This window comes from Taudactylus pleione, unplaced genomic scaffold (assembly GCF_031769625.1).
Source record: "Taudactylus pleione unplaced genomic scaffold, aTauple2 ptg000524l, whole genome shotgun sequence".
In the NCBI taxonomy this organism is placed as follows: domain Eukaryota; kingdom Metazoa; phylum Chordata; class Amphibia; order Anura; family Myobatrachidae; genus Taudactylus; species Taudactylus pleione.
The window spans coordinates 2,732,517-2,751,836 of record NW_028284926.1 but is presented as its reverse complement, the minus strand read 5'-3'; the positions used below and the strand labels follow the sequence as shown (position 1 = coordinate 2,751,836).

At 43.5% G+C, this 19,320-nt stretch overlaps 1 protein-coding gene across 2 annotated transcripts in view; it reads right to left on the bottom strand.

Moving 5' to 3' along the window:
- Nucleotides 1-3,792: 3,792 nt before the first annotated feature.
- Nucleotides 3,793-19,320, bottom strand: part of ANGPT1 (angiopoietin 1) — a 409,517-nt gene continuing 393,989 nt past the window's right edge. For both annotated transcript variants that reach the window (XM_088450785.1, XM_088450786.1), the window contains exon 9: nt 3,793-4,839. In XM_088450785.1, the coding sequence (XP_088306911.1) occupies nt 4,679-4,839 (161 nt within the window). In that variant the 3' untranslated portion in view covers nt 3,793-4,678. The remainder of the gene's footprint in view (nt 4,840-19,320) is intronic.

Below are 19,320 nucleotides of genomic sequence, written 5' to 3'. Positions count from 1 at the left end.
GGTATAATGTGAAGTGGGGACACTATGTGGCATAATGTGTACTGGCAGCACTACAATGTAGAATATTGTGAACGGGGGCACTACAATGAGGCATAATATAAACTGGGGCACTGTGTGGTATAATGTAAACTAGGGCACTACTATGAGACATAAAACAAATTAGTGTACTACTATGGGGCATAAAATTAACAACTGATATGGAGACAGGTGTCTCGGTAGAAGTTTCGGGAGGGACCCCCTCAAAATGTTGTAATGGGCCAACAAAGTTTTGGCTATGTCACTGTGCTGTCCTATATATGAACACTCCTCTTCAAACCTCCTCGGTCGCTCACAGTGAGAAACACGCAATGGACTACCCAAGTGGTAGCACAACCCTTTAACAAACAGTATTCTGCTTGGCATTAAATGTTACCTGCACCTTATAAGGCACTTCTTAATAAATACCCATACCCATAGCACTTTATTAAGCATCTTACTTTACTAGTTACATAAGCCAGACTATAAAAACTATAAACCATCTCGGAGATATTGAATATGGCTGTAGTCACAACTGAACCTCTACAATACAGTGGAGATATAAATAACCAAAGAGATGACTTTAGATACATCCTTGTGAACAGAAAACCGCTCCAATCGCACAATATTACGGTTTTGTTTAAGCCCTTATAAGCCCCATTCTGCAGTCTTCTGGGCGCCAAAGGCAGTAAAACCGTTCTAGGAACCTGTTCTCGCCAGTACAGTTAATCCTCACGATTAAAGAGTCTGATACCTATTAAGAATTTAATTCCGAGATAATAATTCCTAGTGGCACAAACAGGACTAACCTGTGAGCGCCAGGACACTTGAGAAGACACTTAATCAAGATAGCCCCACTGTAACGGTCTAAAATATTTGGGTTAAATAAAGAATCCCTACTTTATGATTAAATGAGGGGATTAATGGACTCAGCAACAACCTATCAGATACAATCTTATAAAGAAAGATAAACAGCATTGTCCATAGAAAGTGGAAACAGATGGTAATTTTCTAAAAGGAGTTGTTTAAATTATATTGAAAATTCTCCCGCCAAATCGTTCCAATGCCCCTCGTTAAGCAGCCTCTTCAATTTTTATTTAATTATATGGTAATATAGCGCAGATGGAGCTATGGACATATGCCTTACGCCATTCAGTTCCTTTCTCCAAGCCAGGACGGAAATGTTTAGATGGGTCTATAGATCTATGGTCCCCTGAAGTTCTCCACATAACAACCAGACGAAGATGTATCAAGCCTTGAAGAGGGATAAAGTACCAACCAATCAGCATCTCTCATTTTCTAACACAGCCTTTAAAATGATAGAGAGCCTAAATGGATGGTGCTATCTCTCTCCAATGTATCTCTCTCCAAGATATGATAAATCTCCCCTCCCCAATCAGGCTCTAACTGTAAAGCTTAGGTTAAGTAATCCAAATGGAAGCAATAATCTGATTGGTTGCTATGGGTCACAACACACATTGGCACAAAACACAACAATACTATTGAATAAGCATTTTACAAAAAAAAAAAAAATGCAAATAAAGTTGAAAGCAACCATAACTGTAGATGTGCAACCTGCATTTATTTGCTAAATGGAACCTCTTTTTACAAATCAAACATGCAGAGATTGCAATCAATTCAACAATCGTGTGTTGATGCATTCACGTTGTGAGTAACGTAGAGAGAGGGACAGTTTCCCTTAGCAGATTTACCAAGTATAGAAAATCACATGCACATTCCCTGTCCCTGGGCTTCTATGTGTCATTTTAGTTTTCAAGACTATTTACTGCTGGAAACCTCTAATGCCAGAACTCAGGATCCTAATGCACTTGGATTAATATGTGTACTGAAAATAGATTCTGGGGGAATTCAGTTCAGGGCAATGGGCGCAAAGTGTCTCCACAACAGTCGGGTAAAGGCAATTGCCGACCAGTAACCACGCCAATTTTTCCTCGCACCGAATAGAAGCGCACAGGAAAATGATCCAATCAGCCGCCATGTGCTGGCAAAAATTGCTACGTTGCTCTACTGTGCATCACACCTGTAACCGCTGCTTTCCCTGCACCTCTATAGGGTGTCAGGATAAGCTAATGATGTTACTGGCTAATTCAATCATTCCCCAAAAAGTTTATTTCTTACAGTGGTCCTGGATTTTTGTTAAAAAAAATGAAGCATTACTATTCACACACCCCTATACTTTAATACTCTGTTCACACGTTGTCGCACTCTAGATGCGCACATCACAGGCTAAGTGTATGTAATTAACATTTAAGGCAGCAGTAAGCACCACTGATCCCTTGACTACCATATATTCATCTGTACCTGCAGAAGAATACACAAACAAACAGAACACCAAAAAAACAGAACACGTTCGGAACACCAGTGTGCCTTAGGTACCTTCCTGTTTCACATATCTTTTACATATCCCTCTATTTTTATGTCATTTTTGTGGGTGCATGGTTCTGAAATTCCCCAAAGGTCGAATATATATATATATATATTTTTTTTTTTTATTGATTTTTTTTTTTTTTTAATTAATACCCTTATCAGTTATGGGATCTATTCTGTGAGATTTAGGAGTTTCTATTTTGTTTCCATACTTTTGAGTATCATGTTTTCAAAATGCCAAAATTCATAAAAAAATTACCTGCCTTCTCTCTGAATTCCTATTGCCTTTCTTGTTTAAATTGTCGAGCAGTGCTCCTCACAGTGACTGACTGACAAAAACATTCAATGATTATGGCCCTGATTCATTGTTGTATGCAAACCCAATGGTTTACGTAAAACCAGATTGGTGGGAGGACGGCACATGTGCAGGAACCGCTCTGTGCATATAAAGAATGATTGACAGGCTGCGGACATTTGGGGATGGGGAGGGGATGGCCAAATTTACAAATCGCGTGTCACCCCCATTTTGTAGTATTGCCGAGGCCAGGGTCTGCATCTTCTGACGCAGATTTCCTGGTCCCGGGAAAAGGAGTTCCAGCGCCCGCTCTGAGTAAGCTTAGGCTTAGTTAGATGGCCGCTGGTCGCGTTGGTGATTCGATGCTGCGTCTTCGCAATCTGCAATGCCAACAGAAGGTGTCTTTTTTCTTCAGACACATCCTGTGGCATTACCATATTTATGCATGGCTGCTGTGTACAACTCTGTGTCAACCCCTCTATCTGTAGGATATTGTTACCAAGCAGTAGGAGTTGTTACTTTAAATTTGTAGGACATTTTTACCAAGCAGTGGGAGTCATTACTTTTTTTTTTTTTCTTAAATTTCTGGTTTTCAGAACATTGCGTTTAAAACATTTCTGGATAATAAAACCAGGAGTGGATTTTAGCAAATTATAAGGCTAGATAAACTGTTAATCCACTATGTATTTATAGAGTTATACTGTATGTTTTGTTGTACTATATGACTGCAGCATTGTATTTCACAAAACCACACCTTAATTTATCACATGGTATGAGAATAACACCTTAGAATGATGTGTGTTTCATTTATGCAATATTTGTATACTTTGAGAGAATAGACTTGAGAATGTCACATTTTTTTCATATTTCCCTGTACCTAAGGCATAAAATACAAGTGATGTAACCATTCTCCATGCATGTATACTAAGGCATATTAAATATAAACCAAGCTATGAAAAAAATGTAATTGTAATAAAAAAAATATTTACAACTATATTTCTTTGCATTACCAGTATAACTTTTGCCTGTACTATAATCCTGCCAATGTTATAAAAAAAATAATTGATTTATATATTTTTTTAAACATTCTGTGTTTAATATTTTTGGCAGAGATTCTCATATAACAATATTTTGTGAACTGAAAAGAATACATGAATGTAAACTATAGCAATATTAGACTGTTTTGGTTGTTATTTACTATTAAAATACTAAAGTTGCAGGTTTGAAGGTTTTGTATTAAAGAGCACCAGTTGCCTCCACACAGTGAACATGGCCATTTTGTTGGCTGAAGCATTAGTCATACCAATGGGAACCAGTGGTATCACCAAAATGCCTCATTGATATCATTGGTTCCTAGGGAACTGATAAGCTCCAGTCTCACAATTTCTCCATACAGTATGTACTTTTTTTTTTTCTGGTTGAAGTATTTGAAATAAACTTCAGAAATTCATATTATAACACCCAACAAAACAATTTCACATTGACATTTTGAAATTATATTGAGCCATTAGATGCTTAGCTACATTTAAAGCTGATGAAGATAGTCCGCTGAAATAATCCATAGAAAAATACATCGATATAGTCATCCAGAATGGTTTATATGTGTATTCACGTAAAAAGTTTCTTGTTCTCCCGCTCTTCTTAATTATTGAGAATTTTTATGTTGTATTTGCTTATCCATGCCATGATATTTATCATCAACCTACTGTAACTTTCCACATCGTAAGTTATACACCGTTCCAGATGGTAAGTCCATTGGTGAGTTGATTAAGAACACATCCATAATGGTTGGACCGATTTTATAGTTTTTGCTGAAAACCCAGCAGCTCCGATACCACATTGTCAGGATGAATTCCTCAAACTGTATTAAACAAATCTTCCTGTAATTCTAGCCTTGCTGGACACACAGTAAGTCACTTCCTTCCTCCAGCAATTGAAATGAAGAACACGTCCCACAAACAATAGTCCCGCTCTCCAGAGTTAGAAGTCTAATGGCCGTATCATCATTGTTGTTGATCGCAAAGAGTAACTCGGACCTTTGAAATAGTGCCACTTTATTCCGTTCAGTTTCCCATGATTTTGACCAGCATTGTAATACATCCCGTTAAGATTAGAGGGACCACAGGCATCAAACCACCACCCTGGAAGTAGAAACAAAATTGCGAATAAGTGGAATATAGGCTAAAAGACAACTTGTGATAAAGGCCCTTTAACTTCACAATTGTCCTTTATTTAACTGCATATTCTGTACATACAGAATATAGCTGCTCTAAACCAGAAGGCTGTGCTCACCTGGCCAACACTGCACTGAGAGTGGACCATCACAAATAAATAGGAGTGACAGAGCAATAGGCAAATTATGAGGCAAAGGAGAAAGACAATGGCTGTCTACTGAATGATGAGCTCTGCAGGCAGACCCATTTTATTATTATTAATAATAATAATAATAATAATAATAATGCTAAAAATAATAATAAATAATAATAATAATAATAAAAATGCTAAAAATAATAATAATAATAATAATAATAATGCTAAAAATAATAATAATAATTAATAATAATAATATTTAATAATAGAAATAATAATAACAGCATTTTTCAACATCTAGAAGTTCAAATGTGTCCTTTCTTACTGTTGCTTCAGTCGCGACATGTCCTGTGTGACACGGCCACGCCAAGTGTCTTTCTCACTCAAAATGTGCTTCTTAGTCGCATAAATAGAACAACCGGGAGCAACAAAACCACATTTCTAGCTTACACTGACCAATTTAATGTGCAACATTTGTAAGTTGCATCTTTGATTCTACTAAGGTGCTAAATATTTAAAAAAATATGATACGCTACTCCGTTTGGAGATGTGCCAGGAATCTTGCGCCACATGGCATATGGATGACCAGTAAGTGATGACACATCTGTAGCATACACTGTAGCACTGTAATAAAACAAGACTGGGTAGACAAATAGACAAAGGGGTGAGAGGGCCCCGCTCTCAAACTTTTCAGTCTATAGGGAAATAAGAATTAGTAGATCCGTGAGGCTGAATACCAGAGATTGCACATTGGTGCTGTCAGGTTGCATTGAGCTAAACTTCTCATTAGGATATATGATCCAGTCACACAACAATACTCTTTAGGAATACTGTGTGAGTATTAGAAAGAGTATACATTTAAATAATGCATAAGAGCTACGTAGAGAGTGCTTAACGGACAGAATAGCCTGGGTGGGGAGGGGGTGTCTCAGAAGGTTGTTGGGAAATTGTATAAGCAAAGTTTTGTTCTATGAAGGAAGAAAATATAGTGTATCGGAGCAAAGCTGTAACCTGGAATGGGAGCGAGTAATGGGGGTCTCAGCTCTTGTGCGTAGTGGAGGGATTGAGTTGGGTGATATTTTAAGACATATTAAGAGATGCTTCAGTTTTGTTAATGGCTTCCGATAATATTGACATTATTTACATTATTTTATTACACATCTCTAAATATTTCCACTTCCACATAAATGAAAAAGTTAATAATACCACTTTTAAACAGAAACCCCAGCTTTAACCTAGCTCGGACCTGGGACACTGAACTTGGGTTGAAGTCAGTGTTTCAGTGTTTACCCCCTTTCACACCGGCAGATGGATCCAGGTTATTCTCGGGTCGTTGCCGTTCACACCGTACCAGGGTCTTCCAGTGACCTGGGTCTTCCGTCTCTCAGTGGGCACTTTGAAATGATGTCATCTCCAAGCTCTCACTGTGCTTTCCAATCAGCTCTTTTTAGGCATGATCCCGGTCATACCTATCACATAGGAGGCTACCTAGGTTGGACCCTGGAACAACCCTGGTAGCGCCCAGGGTGGAAGTCCTGGGAATTTCGACCTGGGTTGACCCTTTCACACAGAAAAATTACTCGGGTTGACCCAGCTTGCCCCGGCAAATTACAGGGTTCTTTTCTCTGCCTGAAAGGGCTAAAAGTATGTTTCCGAGATCTTTAAAAAACCCTCCTAAAATGAACACACACTTTGTGCGATTGCTACAAATGGAATATAGATGTGACACTATAGTATAAAACCAAACTTAATATTTAATATACTATATACTGTATAAAGATAAAATACTGTGCATTTCATTATATGTTTTGCATTTACCAGTTCCCCTTGCAAACATACTATAGTTGGAGCAATGCTCCACTCCCTCATTTTGCTTAATCCAAGGATACGCTGTTCAGGCCCCAACGTTCCAATCTTCCATTCTAAGCTCCTTCACATGGTTTTTTTTTGTTTCTAGGTAATTTATCTAACATGACAGAACATCATTTATCTCGCTGGACCTGACAAAGGGCTAGTTGCCAGGGAAATTAATTTATATGTTCACAATGCCCATAGTAATAAGAAAATATCCCTCCTTCTGACAGGTCTCCACGGATGTGTTGGATAATCCACTTTTCTGTTCTTTGGAGGTAACACTTCATGATAAAGGCCGCAGGGAAAGATTTATAACAAATATATCTGGCTTGGAGCTCAACGTGTGTTGGTTGCAAAACATAGCAGAAGCACTATTACAAAATACTTTAATTAATGTTTTACTCATCTGAAGAAACTTCTCAAACAAACAATTCTAATATACAGTATTCAAAGGCAATCCCCCCCCTTCTAAAAAGTAAATATTACTTACCTACTTGCACTAAGTAACAGTGATTACCGCTCTGTAACCTTCTCACATTTACAATGTATCCAGTTATTATATTCATTCCCTCTTTTCCCCTTTTTTGTTTGTTAAGGATAACCATACAGTAGACTATAATCCCTAACATTTCAGTCTGCATTAAGGTTGTGCTGCTCCGATACATTAATACTGTAACGGACTGAAGATCTGACTCAGAAGTGCACACAGTGTGTAGGTTCCGGACGCAAGCAGCCGATGTTTTCAATCTGCGCATGCGTCCAAGTCATACTGCGCCGGCATCCCGATGATTACTGTCGGGAGGGATGCAGCGAGAATTTAGACACAGAGACAATTTCAGTGGGCGTTCCTGGGTAGTAACAGGGGACGTGGCTAGACATACGCGGGCGTTTTACGGGCGAATTGCGGCCAACTACTGCATTTTTTTCACAGCTGCAGGTTCCGACGGAAACTCTGAGCAACCACTCAGAGTCCTATGTTACCACCGATGTGCGTCCTAGGGTGCACCTTTTCACACAAAGATTTAGATCACAGAAGCAGACGGCTAGCGCCTCTATACGGATTCAATCGACTGCGGCATTAGCATAAATTCGCAGTCGCACAGTGCAAAAAGACGCAGTGGTGCAATTTTCCTATTTCTCTCTGATTCTGTGCCAGGCGCAATGTCCAAATGTATATCTGCAGAGTGCACAAGTGCGTCAGAAAGCACCTGCAGACAGCGATTGTGTGATATCCCAATAGAATAAATCCATTTTGGAGAAGGGCGTAGAGGCCAGTGAAATTCTAAGAACAGTTGGAGCCATTGAGAGAGCAGAGCTGAGGGGACAAGAGAGAGAGAGATCAGAATGGGGAGTGGTATCCAGCTATGGAAAGAGATAAAATGGAGGAGTTTGCTCAAAGTAACCAATCAGCTTATAGCTGTCATTGCATATACTGTGCTAGATAAATGACAGAAGCTGATTGGTTTGGTTGCTATGGGCAACCTCTCCATTTTCTCTCTCTCCAAGGGGTCAATTCATTATGCTTATTATCGGGCACCAGAGGGCCCCCGATAATGAAATATCCAACTCACTGCGAGTAGAGGCGGTGGATACACAGCCCCCGGAGCAATTCACCATTGCTCCGGTGCGGATACAGCTGATCTGAAAATCATCTGTCTCCATGATGTCCTTCACTGCTTCCTGCAGCACTTCCCGCAGCAGTGAAAATTAGCATGCGCGACCTCTGGTGGAAGGAGCCAGACGGGGCGGAGGGATCAGAATAGATACCTCTTCGCAACCTGGGACTTCTTCCTAGGAAGGAGCTGCAGTCCGGGAACAAACGTCACCTGAAGATGGCGTAAGTTCCTGCAGTCAAACTGCCAATATACTGTATTATTGGAGTTTAGGTTCCTATACTAGTGTATGGGGACAACGGGCCACATTGGGACAGAAAGGTAAGCAGGTTATATCTGTGATACCTCCTGCATTACCTTTATAATGAATATAATTTATTATTTATGTAAACCCCCTCGCAGAGGGGAAGTGGTGTGGCCCTGCCAGCTGGGCTGCAAGGTGCTGTGTTGGGACTGGTTGGAGGGGCTCTCCCATCTCTGACTGAGCGGGGGGAGTCCTGTCTGCACTGTGAGGTAGAGGGCAAGTGACAGATTCAGCAGTGCATGTGGTCAGTTGGAAGCTGACCGACCATGTGACTGCAGTGTATATATAGGAGCCCTGCCTGCACTGACCGTTGGGGAACTCCTGAGGTAACTGGCTGTGAGACAGGAGCTGCGCCGGTGGGTGATTGCTGCCGGTCACTGGTAAAGGAGATCAGGCATTCTCCATCATGTCTGATGCTGGAGGGCTGTCTTAAGTAAGCTCTGAAGGAAGAGAGCTCTGGAGCCAACGCTGCAACTGCCCCTTTGCCCCCATGAGTGACAGCTGAGGCTGCTACAGATCTGGACTTTCCCCTCTGCCTGAGAGAGAGCTGCACACCGGTGAGCTTCCCCCGAGAGCCGCCCCTGCACTGAGGAGAGACAGCTGGGGCTCAGTGCTGAGAAGAGAGTGCTGTCTGGCTTTTGGTGGTGCTGAACAAAGAGACCTGAGGCAGCTGCAGCACCCAGACACTTGTACTGTAACTAAAGCATGACCTCTCCAGGACTAGTTTAGGGAAGCTGACACTTAGGGAGGTGCGTACACACGGGAGCTACGGCACGACGGCGGGGGACATGCTGCAGTCGGCTGACTACATCGCCCATCGGATCTGCATGCAGGTCTGACGGGCAATGTCGCTGACGACACGCGGGAGTGCGTGTTGTCAGCGACATAGCCATTACACACTGTCTGATGTGGACAACATGTCGTCTGATCCGCCGGATTGGACGACATATCGTCCTCTGAGGTCATCAGCCTGTCAGATTTTGTCATAGAATAGAAGTGCTCAGGTTTGCAGCTCTTCCAGGTAACTGAGGAGAACGCAGCCCATATGAGTTGATGGCCTAAAACGGGGACTAATCAGAGCAATGAACATTTAATACCCCGAGCTATTAGAGTTTTAGCTGCACCAGGAAGGAAAACAACCCTAAATAGTCTTCAGACTCTGCAGCCTAAAAGTATCAGCACTTCGCAAATACTGTTCAAACTTTTGGGATCCTAAGACACTAAAGGACTTCGGAAATTGCTATAGACACAGAACTAAGGTTTTCCCTGCAGTGACCAGGAGTTCTGAAGGGATTCAGAGCCTGATTCAGACCCGGACGCTATGCTGCGCTCGCTCGCATTGAGCGATTTTTAGCAATCTGCGCATGCGTATGAGTCGCAATGCGCGTGCGGGAACCACTCATTGCGATGGGAAAGTGCTCTCCCGTAGCCCAGTCGGGCCGCTATTTTGAGTGACAGATAGTGCCGATTGTGGGTGGTAACAGGGGAAGGTGCTTGAAAACGGGGGTGTGGTTGCGCAAACGCAGGCGTGCCCGACCGTCGACCGGCGTTTAATGGGTGTGCATAATTAGTAAAGTAGCGTCATTACACACGTGACTGGGTTGTATTTTAGCCTGAACTGTTCGCAATGTTGTGGCGATGACGTGTGTTGCGAGTGGCAAAGGGGCGTCTTTATACAGATGCGAGCGCATAGTGCGGCCGCTCGCTATTACTTAGTGGGTGGCTTTACGCGACGCAGTGTGAGCACATGATTTAAATAGCTGGTCCCTTTTAGCCAACGAGCAGATGCAAATAGCGTCCGGGTCTGAATCAGGCCCTCAGTGGCCATCACTTAAATCGTCATAAACAGCAGGAGCTTACATCCTTGCAGATATGGTAATGCAGCAGGTTGCATCACGCCTCCAAGCTGCTTTGTCCAACTCAGCATCGGATAATCTGCGGGAACATCGGCCGGCGAAGTGACCCATGGGGTCACGCAAGCCGGCCGCCGCAGATGAGAGAAAGAGGCCAGGAAATCTCCATCAGCCGATGGAGATCCTGGCCTCTTCGCTCCCCCCAACAAAGGCGACACACTTCTGTTTGGGGAAACGGAGGTGGTCGCCACCCCCTCCCCGCCCACAAACAAAAGCCGACTCTCAATCAATGACAGTCTGCTTCTGCTCTGTGTGCGAAGACGCAGGACCCTTACTGATAAACATTACGGATGTGTGTAAGGTAAAGTGGGCGTCCTTATGTAGTACTGCGGCGTCATAGCAATCGTAATGGATTACCATATGAAAGCAGCGAGACTGCGTGCGTAATCGCAACGGCGATCGCGCTTGAGATCCTAACTGAATCAGGCCCCTAGTTCTCTACTGGATGAGCAAGTTCTAAAAACATTTTGGTAATTTTTGCTTTTTAATTATGAAGCTGTTAGTGATAGCTGTGGCTACGCTCTCGTCTGTTGTCAATATTTTACTTTATACGTAATTGGGATTGAAAGACTCGCAGCTTCTTTTGTGCTACAGTACCTGCACTAACAATAGCAATTATGCAGAGTTCTAGATTCCCTGGTGTGCAAGGTAACAGAGTTCACAGATGTGCATGACGCAAATATTTATACAGTGGACCGTGATTGCATAATTACTCTGAAAACAATCCTTCCAATGGTGCGATATAGTGATGCCCGATTTACACAGTGTAATAACATTGTGATATTTGTGATATTTGCAGCAGACTGCTAGCATAACACAATACATCACTGAGCACAACTTGATGGAATACACTGAACGTTTGGAATTAGCATATTGCACATCAAAGAGATTTCTGCCAAGTGTCAAAACAGCTCTAAGGAGCCGTGACGCGTCCCTGCGGTCGGTCTGTCAGTACCTTTCCTAATTTCTCTGCAGAGAATAAAGCAAGCACTTTTTATACAGTAACCATTTGCTGTTCTTTACTTTGACCGTGTAACAGTTAAATACAGTAATTACATATTTGCACTAGAGATGTGCGGTTTCTTCAGAAATCCGAATCCACCCGAATTTCGTGAATCCGGGTAAATCCTAGTCGAGGTTCTAATCTCCTGAGGAGATCATGTAATTTATGCAATCCAAAATCCGAAATTCCGATTTCAAATCTGAATTCCGAACCGCAAAAAGATCAGAACCACGACCCAGATCTCCTCAAGAGATTAGAATCGTGACTCAGATTTACCCGGATTCATGAAATTCAGGGGGATTTGGATTTCTGGAGAACCTAACCGCACATCTCTAATTTTATACAGTATACTAGAGATGTGCGCTGACCCACGTGTTTTGGTTTGGGCTTTGGTTTTGGATCTGGGTTTGTTGTTTTTAAAAATTAATAAAGTTTTTAAAAACAGCTAAAATAATTTTTGCAAATGAAAAACCCAAAATTTGGATTTGAAATCCAAATTCCGAACCGGGGGAAGATCAGAATCGCAACTCAGATCTGTCCGGATTCAGGAAATTCTGGTGGATTCGGGCCCTGATTCAGAGCCGGACGCTCTGACAGAGCGCTCGCTCTGAATCAGGGCCATCCCTGCTCCTTTTTGGAGCGGCCTCTATCGGAGCCAAAAGCACTCCCACTGACATCACTAGTGATGTCAGTGGGGCCGGTCCCAGATGGTAGGCGTTCCCATGGAAACGCCTCCGTCTGGGCAGCCATGCCCCTGGCACGCCCACCAAAGGGGGCGTGCTGTCAATCACCATCGGCAACACGCCCCCTTTGGTACGAGACCCTTAACGACGGCTTGGCCGTCGTTATTCGGGTCTCGCGCATGTGCATGACGGAGCCGTCTCCGTCGTGCGCATGTGCATTTGGACACCATCAACCCGCTTGCGGGTCAGAATCTGGCCCTCGGTCCTGGTGTGAATAAAAACTACGGGCGTTACATTGTAGCACTTTGTATACAGATTTAGAGACTCAATCGCACACAGGTATACAAGTGTTGCATATCAAATTAATCACCACCGTGCGTCCTAGTCTCATCACAGTGAAATAGACCTCTGGCGCTAGCAGAGCCACAAGGGACCTGACGCGCCAAGAGGGGCCTTTTGGCGAAAATGCTGCAAGAATGTGCGAGGACACATCTGTATAATGAGGGCAATCATTATCTATTGTAAAATAAGTCAGGAACTGTTACACTGATAATTCTCTAATGAGGGAAATACTATTTTATTAATATATTAAATATATATATATATATATATATATATATATATATATAAAAAGAACAATAATATGTATTAATTATATTGAAGGAGCAATATTAAGTAGCCTAAATATGAATTGGTGTTTAAAATGCTTTTAACGATGAAGGAAGCATTATATATTTTATGTCGTGGTACCATTTATATAGCCATAAAATAAAATAAAATAAAACTTCCTCATCATTAAAAAAAAAACATTTTTAAACACCAATAATTGCCCTCATTATATGTGTATAGTTATTTATCTCGTTCTGATTGGCCAGATAGATGTGACAGTTTTACTTTGATTTAACACCGGTGTTACAACAGTCTTATCTCTTATGTCAGTGTGGTCAAAATCCCATTATAAAAACCGGCGTAAAACAGATGCACATTGACGGTGGTTTACAAGCCCCATCAAAAAAGCGGAATAGTAAATACAGTCAGGGCCGTAACTAGGGGTGTGCGATGTGCTGTTAGCATAGGGCGGAGGGCCCTGTGGGCGGTACCATCGCTGCCCCATGCCCTTGCTACAGGCTAGCACGGTGCCTAGAATGGCCAGCCAGGGTCACTGCTGCTTTGCCGTCCGGAGCTTCCTTTGGATGCTCCTGGCAGGCACCCTGCAGACTGTGCAGTCACTTGGAGCGTCCTTAGGATATGTCGGGCAGTGCTGCACTTGCCGATGCTGGCAGCCCCGCCCCCCTCTGACGTCAAGTGCTCGAGGGGTGGGGCCAGTACAAGGGCGCCCAGGCAGCTTGTTACGATGCTGAACACAGTCATTTGGTGCTTCTATTTCCCCGCGATGTGTGGGGAGTTCAATACCGCTTGATAAAAAAATACACTTAGTAAATTTACCCCTCAGGCTCCTACTTAGCTACTCTTGCAATTTCCCCTTGGCCCTTCACGGTATTTAAGTGGATTTTGTTTACATCAATCTATGTATTATAAGCTCTCTAATAATTATAGTGGGGGCATTTCTAATAGTTCAGATCACAGGGTTCCAAATAAAAAGTTAATAGATTATTTAACACCTGCACGGCACAATGTATAGAAAACCTGTGAAATGTACACTATGTAAGTTAAATAAATGAAATGTGTTGAAATGTTTTAAAAATATTAAACTAATATTAAATAGAGTAGTTTATTCCTCTCTTCCTCTGGTTTCTGAAGCACATATGTAGTATAAGCCTTGTATATTTGTACACACTAATGTCTTTCACTAAGTCCATCAGCGCTGTGTCAGGCCTAAGTACAAGTCAGGGATCAGGGGAATTAGCCGTCAGAGATGTTTGGAGAATAGATTTGGTCAGCGAGTTCACGTCAGTGGGATAAGTCTGCAGTGAGGCCGCTGAAAACGGCCGTATTTCTCTGGTAAAGCCGCCATGCTATTCTTCAAAGCGTTGGAAGAATTCTAGTCACTGAATAACGCAACAAGTAATAATATAAATATTTATTCTCTCCGACCAAAGACATTTTTCTAAGTACTTCTTCCAGATGAATGATATGACCTGTTAATGGCACACCGCAGCGGCCAATAAAAACACAGAGTACTAGTTTATATATACAAGAGACAATAGGACTGTTGTAGGATATACATGGAGAATGGGATTCCTGCCTACTGACTGAGCGACTGACTTTTATGTATGGGAATAGTTGCATACTAGATAACAATAATTTACTCTCAGTTTAATGAAAGTGTAGAAACTGCTAATACAAAGCCAGCATTGATGTGTACTCAGCATGAATATACAGTCCTATAAGGCACAGTGTCCATTGCTTTTCTGTAATTAATACCTCTGAGTGCTCAGTGTCCTGTTACTGTACAATGGTGGCTGCTGTTATCTGTCAGTGACCTCTGAGTGCTCAGTATTCTGTTACTGTACAGTGGTGGCTGCTAATATCTGTCAGTGACCTCTGAGTGCTCAGTGTCCTGTTACTGTACAGTGATGGCTGCTGCTATCTGTCAGTGACCTCTGAGTGCTCAGTATTCAGTTACTGTACAGCGGTGGCTGCTGTTATCTGTTAGAGACCTCTGAGTGCTAAGTGTTCTGTTACTGTACAGTGGTGGCTGCTGATATCTGTCAGAGACCTCTGAGTGCTAAGTGTTCTGTTACTGTACAGCGGTGGCTGCTGATATCTGTCAGTGACCTCTGAGTGCTAAGTGTTCTGTTACTGTACAGCGGTGGCTGCTGATATCTGTCAGAGACCACTGAGGGCTCAGTGTTCTGTTACTGTACAGTGGTGGCTGCTGATATCTGTCAGTGACCTCTGAGTGCTCAGTGTCCTGTTACTGTATAGTGGTGGCTGCTGCTATCTGTCAGTGACCTCTGAGTACTCAGTGTCCTGTTACTGTACAGTGGTGGTTGCTGTTATCTGTCAGTGACCTCTGAGTGCTCAGTGTTCTGTTACTGTACAGCGGTGGCTGCTGCTATCTGTCAGTGACCTCTGAGTGCTAAGTGTTCTGTTACTGTATAGTGGTGGCTGCTGATATCTGTCAGAGACCTCTGAGGGCTCAGTGTTCTGTTACTGTACAGTGGTGGCTGCTGCTATCTGTCAGTGACCTCTGAGTGCTCAGTGTCCTGTTACTGTATAGTGGTGGCTGCTGATATCTGTCAGAGACCTCTGAGGGCTCAGTGTTCTGTTACTGTACAGTGGTGGCTGCTGCTATCTGTCAGTGACCTCTGAGTGCTCAGTGTCCTGTTACTGTACAGTGGTGGCTGCTTTTATCTGTCAGAGACCACTGAGGGCTCAGTGTTCTGTTACTGTACAGTGGTGGCTGCTGCTATCTGTCAGTGACCTCTGGGTGCTCAGTGTTCTGTTACTGTACAGTGGTGGCTGCTGTTATCTGTTAGAGATCTCTGAGTGCTCAGTGTCCTGTTACTGTACAGTGGTGGCTGCGGATATCTGTCAGTGACCTCTGAGTGCTCAGTGTCCTGTTACTGTACAGTGGTGGCTGCTGATATCTGTCAGAGACCTCTGAGTGCTCAGTGTCCTGTTACTGTACAGTGGTGGCTGCTGATATCTGTCAGTGACCTCTGAGTGCTCAGTGTCCTGTTACAGTACAGTGGTGGCTGTTGTTATCTGTCAGTGACCTCTGAGTGCTCAGTGTTCTGTTACTGTACAGTGGTGGCTGCTGATATCTGTCAGTGACCTCTGAGTGCTCAGTGTCCTGTTACTGTACAGTGGTGGCTGTTGTTATCTGTCAGTGACCTCTGAGTGCTCAGTGTCCTGTTACTGTACAGTGGTGGCTGCTGATATCTGTCAGAGACCTCTGGGTGCTCAGTGTTCTGTTACTGTACAGTGGTTGCTGCTGATATCTGTCAGTGACCTCTGATTCCTCAGTGTCCTGTTACTGTACAGTGGTGGCTGCTGATATCTGTCAATGACCTATGAGTGCTCAGTGTCCTGTTACTGTACAGTGGTGGCTGTTGTTATCTGTCAGTGACCTCTGGGTGCTCAGTGTTCTGTTACTGTACAGTGGTTGCTGCTGATATCTGTCAGTGACCTCTGATTCCTCAGTGTCCTGTTACTGTACAGTGATGGCTGCTGTTATCTGTCAGTGACCTCTGAGTGCTCAGTTTCCTGTTACTGTACAGTGATGGCTGCTGTTATCTGTCAGTGACCTCTGAGTGCTCAGTGTCCTGTTACAGTACAGTGGTTGCTGCTGATATCTGTCAGTGACCTCTGAGGTCTCAGTGCCCTGTTACTGTACAGTGGTGGCTGCTGATATCTGTCAGTGACCTCTGAGTGCTCAGTGTCCTGTTACTGTACAGTGGTTGCTTCTGATATCTGTCAGTGACCTCTTAGGTCTCAGTGTCCTGTTACTGTACAGTGGTGGCTGCAGTTATCTGTCAGTGACCTCTGAGTGCTCAGTGTCCTGTTATTGTACAGTGGTGGCTGCTGATATCTGTCAGAGACCACTGAGTGCTCAGTGTTCTGTTACTGTACAGTGGTGGCTGCTGTTATCTGTCAGAGTCCTCTGAGTGCTCAGTGTCCTGTTACTGTATAGTGGTGGCTGCTGATATCTGTCAGAGATCTCTGAGTACTCAGTGTCCTGTTACTGTACAGTGGTGGTTGCTGTTATCTGTCAGTGACCTCTGAGTGCTCAGTGTCCTGTTACTGTATAGTGGTGGCTGCTGTTATCTGTCAGTGACCTCTGAGTGCTCAGTGTCCTGTTACTGTACAGTGGTGGCTGCAGTTATCTGTCAGTGACCTCTGAGTGCTCAGTGTCCTGTTACTGTACAGTGGTGGCTGCTGTTATCTGTCAGTGACCTCTGAGTGCTCAGTGTCCTGTTACTGTACAGTGGTGGCTGTTGCAACTGGATTACGGTATTGATGACCTTAAACTTGAGAAGATGATACGGAATAAAGGCCCTCATTCAGAGCCGCTCGTTAGCGGCAGTACGCTCGTTCCGAGCGATGTTTGCACATCTGCGCATGCGTACGCTTTTTAGTACGCATGCGCGAACCAGTCAGTGCGGCCGAAAATCGTTTGTACGCTATATAGCGAGTGCCTGCTATTTTGAGTGACAGAATGAGGCGTATGTGGGTGGTAACAGGGGAAGGTGCTTGAAAATGGGGAGTGGAGATCCGAACGCAGGCGTGCTTAAAGGTCAAAACGGGCTTTTTATGGGTGTGTATATTTAAAACAGCAGCGTCATTGACCACGTCACTGGGTTATTTTAGAGCCAGAACTGCTCGCAAATTTGTGGTAGCAAAAACCAACCACAAGAATAGCGAGCAGTTCATACGCTGGTCGATGTACTCGATTAATCTAATAAATAGCGGACATGACGTATGGTGCGAGCGGCCAGGGGGCGTTTTTAACAAATAAACGAGCGTATGTTTTGCTCGTTCGTTCAGACTTAGAGGTGTGAACAGACTGCAATGTGCGTACGGATCATTTGAATAGCCACCCCTTGTTTTTAAACGAACGACCGCAAATAGCGAACGGCTCTGAATGAGGGCCAAAGTCTTTATGATATGCCTAATGAACAAGTGATTTTAAAGTAAGAGTATAACATTTTCTGACTTATTCATCTGACAGATATTCAGAAGGCAGAGGAACTTCATCTGCACGATTCTTTCTACTGAAGTCACCAGGCTGGAAATAATTAATTTATGAACTTATTACAACTAGTAAAGAGAGCAGGCATAGGCCGGGTCACCTCAGTCTGCTCCCCCCCATTCCTGCCAGAGCAGCTCTGTCCCGCTTTGCCCCCTCTCTGCTTCTCTGTCCTGTCGCCATACTCAGGTACCAGCGTTGGGCAATTCTCCACCTCTCCTAGGTCTGTCCCATCAGTAGCTGTGGGAGCCATTGGCGTGTGCTCTGGCTCCCGTTGTGTATGCCTGTTAGAGATGGGACAGCCCTCACAAAATTATTATAATTACCTGTAGATATATTTGTTTTGTTTCATTTATGAGAATCTGCACAACTAATAACTAACATTGAAAGGGGTGTGACACATCTTCACATATGCCTTAGCCTCTAATGGACATTGTATGTGCAACGCCTCGTGCACTCAGGAGGCGTTGCTCCTCAAGTCTCTGATACAATGCATTTCATACAGGATGCAGTCATAATCCTTCCTGGCAGGGGATGCCGGTTATTAGAGTACTAGCACCAAAATCTCGACACCTGTCAGAATCCATGTGTCGGCATCTCGAAGGTAAGGGGGAGGGTCAGGGTTAGGCACTAGCGGGAGAGTTAGGTTTAGGTACATGGGGGAGGGTTAGCATGAAGGGGAAGGGGAAGGTTAGGTTTAGGCACTAGGGAGGGGGGTTAGGTTCAGGCACCGGGGAGGGAAGGCTAGGGAAAGGGGGAGGGTTAGGCTAACTACTGACTGGTGTCAGTATCCCAACCTTGTAGTTGGTATTTAACCGCCTGGAGCATGAGCACCGACATCCCATACCCAACCCCGTTTAATACATACACACAAACATTCACACATGAATATACGGTACACAGGCAAACGTGCACACACGTGTGTATACATATATATATATATAAATATGTCTTTTCGAGTGCCATTCTCTGGCCCGTATTCAACTGCCGGCAAAAAGTCAGAATCTGCGAAAAAGTATCGCCGATTGCGACTTTTCGCCTGTTGAAACGTATCTCCGTATTCAATTCTATCCGCTTTTTGCGCATGCGGAAAGTCAACGCAATGTAATAGGCGAAAAAGTTTCACCTATGAATAGCAGGTGGAAAAAAGTGCAGAATTGCGGTTTTGGGGTGCAAATGTGCGGAAACCACTCTGCACCCTTGGGACAGCCCCCCAAAGGATAACTACGTGAAAAAAAAAAACTATAAAAAAAGTTAGGAACACCCCAAAAAATTACTTTGAAAAT